Source organism: Mustela lutreola, chromosome 2, assembly GCF_030435805.1.
Source record: "Mustela lutreola isolate mMusLut2 chromosome 2, mMusLut2.pri, whole genome shotgun sequence".
Lineage (NCBI taxonomy): Eukaryota > Metazoa > Chordata > Mammalia > Carnivora > Mustelidae > Mustela > Mustela lutreola.
Window position 1 is genome coordinate 66,545,602 of NC_081291.1, and position 12,698 is coordinate 66,558,299.

Here is a 12,698-nt window from a genome sequence, read left to right on the forward strand (position 1 = left end):
AGATTTTGTTTTGTTTTGTTTTTTCAATCTATTCTCTTTCTGCTCAGGTTAGGTGATTTCTATTATTCTATCTTCAAGTTCATTGATTCTTTCCTTTGTCCTCTCCATTTTACCATAGAACTCATCCACTGAGGGTTTTTTTTTCACCTTTTCAGTTCCAAATTTTCAATGTAGTTCTTCATTTCTTTTATGTCTTTTCCAAGACAATTTTTTTGTTTGTTTGAAGTGCAATTATGAGTGGACTTAGAAGGGTAACAAGATGGCAGCAGAAGGTGGAGCTCCATAATCCGAAGCTTGCTGAACTAAAGCAGCAATGTGTTGCTCATGGTTTGGAGACTAAGGGAATAAAATAAAATCTTACTACAGGCTCCAGGCAAATGCTTTTTTAAAAAGATTTTATTTATTTATTAGATAAGAGAGAGAGAACACAAGCAGGGGGAGTAGCAGGCAGAGGGAGAGGGAGAAGCAGGATCCCCAATGAGCAGAGAGACCGATGTGGGACTCAATCACAGGACCTTGGGATCATGACCTGAGCCAAGGGCAGATGTTTAACCGACTGAGCCACCCAGGCATGTCTTGGAAGCATGCTGAAGAGGAGACAAATTAAGAAGTACTGGGAGATGAAACAGAGGAAGAAACAAAGCCCATAGAACTCTGTCAAAGAGGAAGAACTCCTAAGAAGCGGCAGCAGAGAAGAAAGTGGTAAAAATTACATCAGAGATACCATGGACCCAGGGAATGCAAAAGAGAGCTGAATGATTCAATGTACCTGTGAGCTTGGAAAGTAAGACCACTGCCTGGGCAGTGAGATTTGGGATTTCTTCAGTTCCATCAAAAGGCCTGTCATCTAGGGTGCCTGGGTGACTCAGTGGGTTAAAAGGCCTGCCGTCTGATGTCAAACCAATGGTTAACCTGGATAAACTAAAGGAAAGAGCTCAAAGATTTGATTTGAATGTCTCGTCAATCTCCAGAAAGTCTGAAGATGATGAGAAGCAGAAATGGGAAGGAGTGATTTGAAATTGTTACAAGTTCCAGTGGAACAAGAACCACAGAGGATACAGAGGCCAAGATGAGGAAAAGGGCAGAGTGCTTTGGGATTGCCTGATGAAAAGCTCTTAATTCTTTCTGTTCTCCAGTGGTTTTCCTCTCTCCAAATTTTCTTGGTCATAAATATACCTAAATGCACAGCTGTGCTTGGGTCCTGCCTTGCAGTGAGAGAGCATGGACCCTGGATACCTTCAGGAACTCCAGCAGCAATCTGACCCATTGCTGTTCCAACTTTAATCTTGTTGTTCTTGTTGTTGTTGGTGGTGGTGTTTTTAGAGAGAGTAAATGCATTCATGGGAGCACGTGCAAGTTGCAGAGGAGAAGGAGAGAGAAAATCTTACGTAGGCTGCATGCTCAGCGTGGAGCCTGACGGGGGCTTGATCTCGTGGTCCTGAGACGACAACCCTGAGCCTAAATCATGAGTTGAACACTCAGCTGACTGAGCCACCCCGGCACTCCTTGTGTTGTTGTTTTGTAATCATTATTTTGCTTGTTAATAAAAAGCAAATAGAAAATGAAGTGAGTTTATAATTGCTCACTGAAACATTTTAACACTGGCTGTTTTAAAATCCTTGTCAGGTAATTTCAACATCAGGGTCACCTTGGTATTAGCATCAGTGGGATTGGATTGTCTTTTCCTGCTCCAGATTTGCCTGGTTCTTGGTGTGAAGAGTGACTTTCAGCCTTGGAAATTTTGAGTATTATGAGACTCTGGATCTTATTTAAACCTTCTGCTTTAGAAACCCTTCTCAGTGCTGTCCCAAGTTCAGGTTCCCTACTCAGCCTCTGTTAACATCCTGGAAAGGGGGGATGGGGGTATGTAGTAACTGTGGGGCCAGGGTGGAAATTCAGATTGCCCACTGAGCCTCTGCTGATACCACCCTGGCTGGAGGGGGCAGGAAGCGTCAGTACTGCCCCCGTGTGGCCTCCACAGGCATAGTGGAGGAGCAACACTGCAGCCGGCAGAGGCGAAAATCCTTACTCCCCACTAGGCCTCTTCTGACACTACCCAGCAGGTAGGAATAAAAGTGTCCGTGCTTGGCAGGGCATGGGTGTATTGCAGTTTTCTCTACAGTTTTTATGGCTGGAGTAGAGTGGTTATTATCTAAAAGTTTTTTTCTTTCTTTTTAAAGATTTATTTGAGAGAGAGAGAGAGAGCATAAGAAGAAGGGCAAGGCAGAGGGAGAAGCAGACTCAGGCTGAGCAAGGGAGCCCGACACGGGGCTCGATCCCAGGACCCTGAGATCATGACCTGAGCCAAAGGCAGATGCTTAACTGACTTGATCCACTCAGGGGCCCCTAAAAGTTTTCTTTCTAGGCTGTCCCTTGCTAGTCCTTTGGCTAGAGAGAGCAAACCCCGTTTTTTTTCTCCCCTACCCCCCTTTTTTTGGGTCTCTACAATTAGTTTCTGGGTTGCTGGCTTCTCCAGTACTCAGTGTGAGCTATATAAGGCAAAAAGACAACCCTGGGAATCACTACCATGTCATTATATGGGTCCCTAGGTCCCTAGCCAGTATGTCTCCTTTTCTCCACCTTTCAGAGTTTCCTTATGTTGTTCTTTTAACTATACTTAATAGAGGGAATAGGGAGAGATGTGTTTACTCCATATTTTCCCAGGACCAGAAGTCCCAGGGGCCTCTTTTTTTTTTTTTTTTTTTTTTTTTTTAAAGATTTTATTTATTTATTTGACAGAGACCACAAGCAGGCAGAGGCAGGCAGAGAGAGAGGAGGAAGCAGGCTCCCTGCCAAGCAGAGAGCCTGATGCGGGGCTTGATCCCAAGACCCTGGGATCATGACCTGAGCTGAAAGCAGAGGCTTTAACCCACTGAGCCACCCAGGTGCCCCCCCAGGGGCCTCTTAAACCATTTATTCTGCATCATCTGGCATACAGCAGCCAGCAGGGAAAAAGCTCCCCTGAATTGATGATGCATTCCCTCCTCACCCACCCACCTACCTGCACAATGGCCCAATGTGTTCTGCTCTGGGATTCTGAGTTCACCTTCTAGAATTTGAAATCATTCCGGCCTGGTTTGAACAGGCATACACCAGTTTTCCACCACTTGCCACTTCTCAGCCCCACAACTCAGATTTCTCTGTCTGCCAGAGGCCTCAGAGAGGCTGCTCTGCATTGCTGCGGGAAAGAAGTGTATCCGTATCTTCCTGGCTTGGCTGAAGAGCCATGGTCCCTCTTTGCTATGAGGCAAGGCTTTCAGTGTGGCCGAAACAGAACCATGGCCCTTCTCCCTTTGTCCAGTATCCGTGGGTCTGGTCCTTCTTCTACCTTTTTTTTTTTTTTTTAATTTCATTTATTTGACAGAGAGACAGCAAGAAAGGGAACACAAGTAGGGGGAGTGAGAGAGGGAGAAGCAGGCTCTCCAATGAGCAGGGAGCCCAACATGGGGCTCAATCTCAGGACCTTAGGATCATGACCTGAGCCAAAGGCAGACACTTAATGACTGAGCCACCCAAGCACCCCTGGGTCTGGTCCTTCTAACTCAAATGTCATGCCATTCATGAAAGTCCCTTTGAAGATAAAGTTAAAAATATTTTGAGTTAAAATATTTTTGATATACTATTTTTAAGCTTCAAAATGAATGAGTAATTTTTAGAGCCAATTGTCAGAGATGAGATTTTCAAATGTCTGAAATATATTATCAAATTTCCCCTCCAGGGGCACTTGCATGTCTCATGTGCACTCTCTCCCTCACTCTCTCTCTGACAAATAAATATAAAAAAATAAAAATAAAAATAAAAACAAATCCCAGATACCTTTTATTTCATACCAATATATTTCATATTTGGACTCTTTTAACAAATTTGGATTTTGGGGCTCCTGGGTAGCTTGGTTGATTGGGCGGCTGCCGTCAGCTGGGGTTTGATTATGGGGTCCTGGGATTGAGCTCCCTGCTCAGCGGAGATCCTGCTTCTCTCTCTCCCTCTGCCTGCTGTTCTGCTTACTTGTGCTCTCTATCTGTCAAATAAATAAATAAAATCTTTTTTTTTTTTTAAAGTGGATATTGTGTAGCTGCAGTGCTATTATCACATCTTAAAAAGATAGTGATCATTCTTTGGCATCATCTAATACTCAAATTTCCCCAATTGTCCTAAGAATGTCTTTTTTTTTTTTTAATGAGGTTATTCTATTTTTTAAATTTTTAAAAAGATTTTTATTTATTTGCCAGACAGTGATTCACAAGTAGACAGAGAGGCAGGCAGGGGGTGAGAAAGCAGGCTCTCCGCCGAGCAGAGAGACCAATATGGGGCTTGATCCCAGCACCCTGAGATCATGACCTGAGCCGAAGGCAGAGGCTTTAATCCACTGAGCCACCCAGGTGCCCCAAGAATGTCTTTTTTTAAGAAGCAAAATACACATGACATGAAACATACCACCTTAACTATTTTTTAAGTATCCAGTTCAGTAGTGTTAAGTACATTCACATTGTCATACAGCCAATCTCCAGAATTTTTTTCCTTGTACAAAACTGAAATCTTGTACCCATTAAACAGTAACTCTCCATTATCTCCTCCCCTCACAGTCTGGAAGCACTACTTGATTTTCTATAAATTTGGCTATTTTAGATACCGCATAAAAATGGAATTATACAACCGGCTTATTTCACTTAGTGTAATGTCCTCAATGTTCATTCATATTGCAGCATGTATTAGAATTTCACTCCTTTCTGAGGATGAATAGTATCCCATTTATGTGTATACTAGATTCTGCTAACCCATGCATCTGTCAAGGGTTATTTGGGTTTCTTCCATGGTTTGGCTGTTGGGACTAACACTGCTATGAATATGGGTGTACAACTATCTCTTCAAGACCTGGCTTTCAGTTCTTTTGGTTATATATTCGGAAGTGGAATTGCTGGATCCTATGGTATTTCTGTGTTTAATTTTTTGAGAAATTGCCATAACCATTTACCACAGCAACTGCACCATGATACCTTCCCACCAATGCACAGGGCTCCAACTTTTCTACATCCTTGCCAACACTTTTTATGTTCTTGCATTGTTTTATTGACCGTAGGCATCCTAATGGGTGTGATATCATGTCTTGTGTGTGTGATTGTGTGTGTTTGGTGGGGGGGCAGAGGGAGAGGGAGAGAAAATCTTAAGCAGGCTCCATGCCCAGTGCAGAACCCAATGTGGGGCTCAATCTCACGACCCTGAGATCACGACCCAAGTTGAGAAATCAAGAGTCAGCCACTTAACCTACTGAGCTACCCAGGTGCCCCTTGTGGTTTTAATTTGGAGAAATGTCTGTTCAAGTCCCTTGCTCATTTTTAAATTGTTAATATTTCTTTTTTGTTGAATTGTGGGAGTTCTGGATATTAACCTCTATCAGTTATATGACCCAAGAATGTCTTTTTACAATTGATCTGTTTAAACCAGGATCCAACATAGTCACCCTATATTATATATATTTTATTATCTAATCTGAAGGAAATCCCTCTCCCTATTGTTTTCCCCCCGTCACTGACTCGTGGCAGAGTTCAGGTTCATAGTCATGAAGTCATACAGTTTTGTATTTTAACTTTGCCCTTCATAGTCATGAAGTCATACAGTTTTGTATTTTAACTTTGCCCTTCTGCTTTTGCCTTTGATAATTTCAGCAGTGAAACTCCCCTACTGAAAAATGAGGGATTCTTAATAAAAGGTTCCTAGAAGACTATGCCCAAAATGAGGAGAGGAAGTTTTCTTGGTATCAGGGAACCTTTCCTGGTATCAGGGAACCTGTGGGGAAGTGGGCATTGGTGGAAGGAATGTGGGAGAGGTATGAGGATTAGAAGGGAGTGAGTGAGCACATTCAGATCACCAGCCTGGTCTGAAAGAATGGAAGTGTTTTCCGTGACTCTACTGGTATTATCCAGAGGACCACCCTCCCCTGCCCCCCGCCCAACCCCAAGACCAGGAGGTGACCCACAGGCTATCTCCCCAGTCATAGGTGGCACAGGGCAGACCCTGGGCGGTGTGGGGGGGCACTATTCCAGGACCACACTGAGGCTCTGCTTCCCAGGGCACACTGAAGAGGGAAGTCCTATCTCGGGGCTGCCCTGAATACATGGGGGCACTTCTAGTAGTCCCTGAGGGCATGGGCAAGGCTGGCAAGCCTCCAGTATCCAGGAGGCTCAGGAGCCAGGACATGGTAACAGACCACTGAGTGAAAAGCTATGGTCACTGATAAAGTCTGGGTACTCTAAAAGATCACTAGAGTTATCTCTTGGATTAGAATTATCACTGAATTTTTAATAATAGTATATTTTCAAAATTTTTTTGTGTGAACAGTAAAAAAAGTGGTATTCAATTTAAAAAATAGATAAAAACCAGGGCACCTGGCTGGCTCAGTCAGTACAGAACGCAACTCTTGATCTTGGTCAGGATTGTAAGTTCCAGCCCCCATTCGGTGTATAGATTACTTAAAAATCAAATCTTTAGGGGTACTAGTGGCTCAGCTGGTTAAGTGTCTGACTCTTGATTTTGGCTCAGGTCATGATCTCAGGGTTGTGAGATCCAGCTGCATGTCAGGCTTCATGCTGGACATGGAATCTGCTTGAGATTCTCTCTTAACCCTCTCCCTCTCCCCACTCCCCCACATGGGTATGCTTGCTTGCTCTCTTAACAACAAAAAAAAATTAAAAAAAAAAAAAAGATTTATTCTTTTGACAGAGAGAGCACAAGCAGGGGGAGCAGCAGGCAGAGAGAGAGGGAGAAGCAGGCTCCCCACAGAACAGGGAGCCTGATGTGAGGCTCAATCCCAGTACCCTGGGATTATGACAGGACTCTGGGATAATGACCAGACCTTGGGATCATGACCCAAGCTGAAGGCAGACAATTAACTGACTGAGCCACCCAGATGCCCCTCTCAAAAAAAAAAAAAAAAAAAAAAGTCTTAGGGAAAAAAAAAAAAGCAAAAATAAATCAAAATCTTCAGGATTAGCACAGATATGCTTCAGGATAACTATTATTCATAACTGAATTCTCTAGAGATCTGTGGGCCAGAAATTCTCCTGACTTTCCTTGGAGCCTAGAAGGGCCAAGCAAGGACCCAGAAACGTGGCACAATCCAGAGAAGACCAAGCTTGGTAGAGGGGAGCAATCTCCCCAGAGTCTGGAACTGAGGCCCCTATTCCTGGTTCTGCCTGCAGCCCTGGTGAGGCTTGGGACCTGTGAGGAGGATGCCCAGCCTTCAGGAAGCCCCTGCCAAACCCCCTGGAGCCTACCCCATGGGCCAATTTCTCTTACCCAGGAGAGCTTTATCCCAGGTTACTACTTCCAAACTCCCAGACACAAATGACACCTGCTATTCCAAAAGTATAGAACTCTTTATTATAAACCCAGGATAAAGAAGAGAAAGGACAAACATAGGCATATTTCAGCTCTCTGAAATTCTCACAGTGCATACAAAACAGGTATGAAAGGTACTTTTTTGAAATTGTTTAAAAATAATCCCCAAGATCAAAGTGAGGATAAGTGCATGGTTAGCGAAGTGCTTCATCAAGATCATGTAGAGGGGCCTCCAGTCCCTCCCAAGACCTTGAGGAAAGGTACCTTGCCTTAGCCCTGGCTGGGTGTGAAGCAGGAAAGATACATTTCCTATTAGATTTAGGGTCCTAGGGTCTGCCATGGGACAGAAACCTGAGACCATAACATTTTCTCCGCCAGGGAGAGCTTGAAGATAACTAGCACACAAATCCCCTGGGAGGGAAGTCTGCAGCTTACTTGCTCTGCGGGTTTAAGCAGCTCTTTCTTGCTCTGTGCTTCACAGAGGGCATAAATGCTGGCATATTGGGTTCTTTCCAGAGTTAGGTTTCAATGAAGAGAGAAAAAAAGAGAAAAGCGTGTCCCACCTTTGTCCAAGGTTAGGCCCCCTCAGTAGTGATTGAAACACAGCTACTGCCAGTTCTTCCCACCCTACTTAGTTCTCAGGTGGAGAAACTGAGGCCCAAGATGTGTGGACACGTCAGGGCTGCTTCCATTGGTCCTCTTAGTGTCAGCTGGCTCTGGATTTCACTGTGTTGGCAGATAACCCCGCATGTGGATGTGCCCCTTGCAGCCGTTGGTTCCATGCAGGACATGAGATGCAATGTCCACACTGCACAGTGGCTATGGATGTGTCTGTGGAGTCGGCATCTCGAGAAACTGAGAGGCAAGTGGAGCACAGATTACCCCTACAACTGCAGGAGGAAGCAGGGGCAGAAGTACATGAACGGGCAGACAGACATATGTACACACATCCAGGGTCCCATGGCACTTCAGGGCAGGGACAGGGCCTTAGCGAGGCGAGTCCAGAACCAGGACTTGGTGCAGGGGTTGGTGTAGTCGCAGACAGTGATGAACCGCAGGATGCTGGGGAACTCTTTCTTCATTGCCTTGTACTTGATGGGGATCAATCGCTTCTGATGGGCACCTGCAAGCCAAGGAGTTCCAAGCTGACATCAGGCCCTCCCCCCACAGTAGTGGTGTGATCGGTCCCCGGCCCCGGGGTTAACAGCCCTCCCCTCAACGAAGCACCCCTGGCACATTCACTCACACACAGGGCACTCGTGTGCACACACACTCAGGGGTCCTTGGTGCTACATCGATGGCCTTGGTGAGAGACTGATGGCATCCTGAGGTCCCACCCACCCACCCCTCAGTGGAGGGCCTTAGTTTCTCCACCTGAGAACTAAGTAGGGTGGGAAGAACTGGCAGTAGCTGTGTTTCAATCACTACTGAGCGGGTCTAACCTTGGACAAAGGTGGGACACCTCCGTGGCAAAGGCAGTACTTACCCGGGGAGAGGCTGAGCGCAAACTTAGTCTGGAAGTCACATTCCTTGCTTTGTAAGTAATCATCAGAGACAACCACCACCATCCGCCGGCACCTAGGGGAGAGTGGTCAGGCTGCAGGCACTGTGGCAACCTAGTTCGGCATACCCCCCACCCCCGGGAAAAGACTCAGGAGAAGTCCACTGTGCCCAGGCTAGACAGAGCCCGACTAGGAGAATTCCAGCATCTGGATCTCTTGGGCAGGGCTTTATGTACCCCCCGGCTTGCACCCCGGCTACTTAGCCAACCTCTTCTCAATAAGCTCACTGGCAATGGACCAGACACAGGTGCCAGGCAGGACATCACGATCGGACACACACAACTTCAGCCGATAGTTTGTCTGTTCCAGCTGCCGGATCATCTCCTGAACAAACTGGATATCGCTGGGGCAGTAGCAGATGAAGGCATCAAAACGCTCGGGCATTTGCCCTGGGTGCAGAGCACAAGGGTGATGTCAAAGCTCTACAGAGGAAGAGCCCAGCCAGGAACCCCCAATCTAGGTGACCCTGGTCCTGAACCCTACACCAATCCTGAGATGACTCTAAGAGAAAGTGCTCTTTCTAGGAGAGGGAAGATGAGTATCTCTTCCCCACCTCCCCCTGCAGGGGCCAAGCCCTGGGTTGACCATGAAACAGACACATAATTTCATGAATCTCATACCAACTCAGAGAGAGGATTATTATTATTCCCATTTCTTAGGTAAGGAATTTGGGAGATCAGAGAGATCAGGTGACTTGCCCAAGGGGCCACAGCCCATCTCCTATACTTTTAACCCAATATCCTTTGATCCATTTGTCACAACTGGGGAGCAATATTGGATCCTTACCTAGGGGGTCATCAAGCATGGTGATGCCCCCCCGCTCTGGTGTCCGTGGGTCGCTGCTGTCTACAGCAGGCACCTGTAAGGGTTTCTCAGACTCCTCTTGCTGCTGTTTCAGAATATACTTTTGGCAATCCTCCTCTGCAGAGAAGAGACAGGGTGTGGCAGACTCCCCCTGTTTGTCCCATGCCTCTACCCCAGTTAGGATCCAGCTCTTTTCCCACTCCCTTAACTATGTTGTGATCCAGGCCTTTTCCAGCACACTGGTGCCATCCACAGTTCAACAGCTATGAAAAGTTGAGTTCCCATCTGGTTCTGACCATTCCAAAAAGATGTCATTGGTATTCTGGTCATTTGGAAAGTCATCATGGTCAGGCTTGTGTCTTTCTGTCCCTTTTTCCTGGTGCTCCCTCCTAGAACTCCTGAGAATAGAACCCAAGGTCTGCTTGTTCTAGCACCCACCGCTGATGGCAGCGGGGCACTGGTGTGCAAGAACAGTTCGCTAGACCCAGTGGTTATGTGCAGCGAGGGCAGAGGCCCCAGCCAAGCAAGATGTGTCATCTATAGGCCACTGTTCCTACACCTGTGCATACATGTTATGTGTCACCGAGGGGCAGGAGGGCTGCATTTCCCAGGGACCTGAGATTTAAATGACTGTCAGCTTTCAGTCCTTCACTTGCCCTGTTGCTCTACCTGAAGCAGTCCTGCCTCCCCCACAAAGGACCCCGATTCTGACTCCTGGCCCTACGTGAACGCCTTTACTTCTCTCCAGCCTTCACCCCCTTACTCCAGTTCCTATCACCCCACTGAAAGAAGGAACTGGTCTCTCACGGTGGTACCACCCCTGCAAGGCTACCTCCAGCGTCCCCACCCCACCCCAGGCAGAAAAGGAGGGCTTCTCCAGGGGAGGTTAGATGCTGAGGCTGGGAAGGTCAGCCCACCGCCCCCACCACCGCAGGTAGGAGACCGGAAGCGCGCGCCTCCTCACCAATGCTGGGCCCCAGTTCCACCAACACATCTTCGCGGCCCAGCTTGGTGAGCAGCTCAAGCAGACGGCCCACCGAGGCCCCAGGGCGTCCCTGCCAGTCGTCCAGCAGCTTGCCCATGGGGTCAGCGTGCATCTCCAGATGCCGGATCTCCAAGTACTCGAAGCCCATCTCCTCCGCCAGCGCGGTCCAATCCGCCGCAACCTGCGTCCGCACATTCAGGAACAGCGATAGGCGGCGCCGCACTCGCACGTTGAGAGCAGCCAGGGGCAGGGAGGACACAGAGCAGACCCGGGACGCGGACTCCGCGGGGGAGACTTCTGCGGCCATAGCGGGATACCCCGGAGCCTCAGCGCTGTTGAGTCGCGTAGCTTGTCTGAGCTTCCTCCTTCCTTTACCGTCACCCCCGCCGCCGGCCCCGCCCCGCCGGTTTCTGTTTCCGAGAAGCACCGCCCTGCACTTGAATCTGGAGCCCTAGCAGCTGTGTGGAGGTGGGGACGCCCGCCTCGGTTCTCAGGGTCTGGGGCAACAGGTTATATGTGAACCGGGGACCCTCCTTTGGGGGTTGTAGGAAATAGGTGCCTTGCTCTTTGGGATCTGGTAGAATCACGTCCTTTCTGTGGGGGATCTGAGGGGTTCTTATGGTACTGCCCTCCAGGATGGCGGGGAGGGGGCAAAAGGGGAGACATTCCCCCACTACACCGGTCCCTAGATCTCTTGGGAAGGCACATTCCAGAGGTGAGGTGGAAAAGGGTGTACTCCCTTCTGAAGTCTGAGGCATGCCACGGCCCTGCCTTTGAAAGGTGGGAGCCCCTCTGGGTTGGGGGTAACAGGGCACCCTGGCCTTTGGTGTCTAGGAGAGACCACCTACTACTCTCTCAGGTTGAGGGAACACTACCATTGGATTCAAGGGGGGCACCTGGCCTTGTTCTTTAGAGTTGTTCAGGGGCGAGAGGTTGAGAAACACAGTCCTGACCTAGGAAGCTCTGGGCTTTCATTCCATAGGTATTTACTGATCACCTAGTAAGTGTCAAGCATGTTGCAGGGCACCCTGGATACACTCGGTGGAGACCCCAGCTTAGTGTTGGGGGTGGGCACCGACTAAATAAACCCAAACCACTGTAAAATGGGTAGGTATGTGCCACTCTCCTTGTATAGGGAGTTTATCACATCTCGGCAACTTCATACAATCTGTTCTCCTACAGAAAAGAGTCCCTGTGTTCTCGAAAGATTTCCCAGGACAGCGCCAGCACGTCAGGGTAGAGGTCTGGGGCCTCTGGGGATTATTTAAGACTCTCCGCTCCAGTGCAGAGATCCAGGAGACAGCAAAGAAAACTGACGAGTGGAAAGAGGAATTAAGAGTCCCTGCCTCTTTTCCAAGCAGGAAGCCGCCGATGGGCGGGTTGGGGAGTGGTGCTGGCGGTCTCCCTCTTCTTGGGTTTGGTAGCCTGCAGCAGGCAGGGTTATAGGGGAAACCGCCCCGGCAATGGCGGACTTTGTTTCAAGATACTGAAAGGGCTATGCAGCTCCTGGGTGGCTCAGTCGGTAGAGCGTCTGACTGGTGGTTGCAGCTCAGGTCAGGATCTCAGGGCTTACAGATCTAAGCCCCAAGTGAAGATGCTGCTCATGGTGGAGTCTTAAGATTCTCTCCTCTCCATCTGCCTCTCCCCTAGCTCGTGATTTTGGGCTCTCTCTCTCTCAAATAAATAAGTAAGAATTGTTTAAAGCTTATTTATTTATTTGAGAGAGAGAGGAAGACAGCCCCAGAGAAAGAACAAACGGGGTGGGGGGGGGAACAGAGGGAGAGCAGACTCTCCACTGAGCAGGAAGTGCCATGCGGGTCTCGATCCCAGGACCTGGGGATCATGACCCGAGCCGAAGGCAGACGCTTAACAGGCTGAGCCACCCAAGCGTCCCAATAAATATTATCTTAAAAAAATAAAGACACACACAAGCCACCGAAAGGACTCTTCAGTAGGCAGGATTGCAACGGGAAGGGTTTCCGGCCGGCATTTCTGGGCGGGGCTTGGAAAGG

General features: G+C 48.2%; 1 protein-coding gene and 1 pseudogene across 4 annotated transcripts; one reads left to right on the forward strand and one right to left on the reverse strand.

Moving 5' to 3' along the window:
- Positions 1 to 233: 233 nt before the first annotated feature.
- LOC131825539 (SAP domain-containing ribonucleoprotein-like) lies at positions 234 to 1,181 on the forward strand (annotated as a pseudogene).
- Positions 1,182 to 7,354: 6,173 nt separating this feature from the next.
- Positions 7,355 to 11,150, reverse strand: MYD88 (MYD88 innate immune signal transduction adaptor). Of its 4 annotated transcripts, XM_059162092.1 has the most exons (6): positions 10,666 to 11,140; positions 9,684 to 9,818; positions 9,106 to 9,286; positions 8,822 to 8,913; positions 8,284 to 8,458; positions 7,355 to 8,190 (listed from the first exon to the last, which is right to left on the reverse strand). In XM_059162092.1, the coding sequence occupies exons 1-5, from the start codon at positions 10,991 to 10,993 to the stop codon at positions 8,304 to 8,306; spliced, it is 891 nt and encodes a 296-aa protein (XP_059018075.1). In that variant the 5' UTR covers positions 10,994 to 11,140; the 3' UTR covers positions 7,355 to 8,190; positions 8,284 to 8,303. The 4 variants fall into 4 exon arrangements, with proteins under 4 accessions (XP_059018075.1, XP_059018074.1, XP_059018077.1 ...); XM_059162091.1 differs by having other exon boundaries at positions 7,355 to 8,458; positions 10,666 to 11,139; XM_059162094.1 differs by lacking the exon at positions 7,355 to 8,190 and having other exon boundaries at positions 8,290 to 8,458; positions 8,822 to 8,864; positions 9,097 to 9,286; positions 10,666 to 11,150.
- Between the last annotated feature and the right edge of the window lie 1,548 nt (positions 11,151 to 12,698).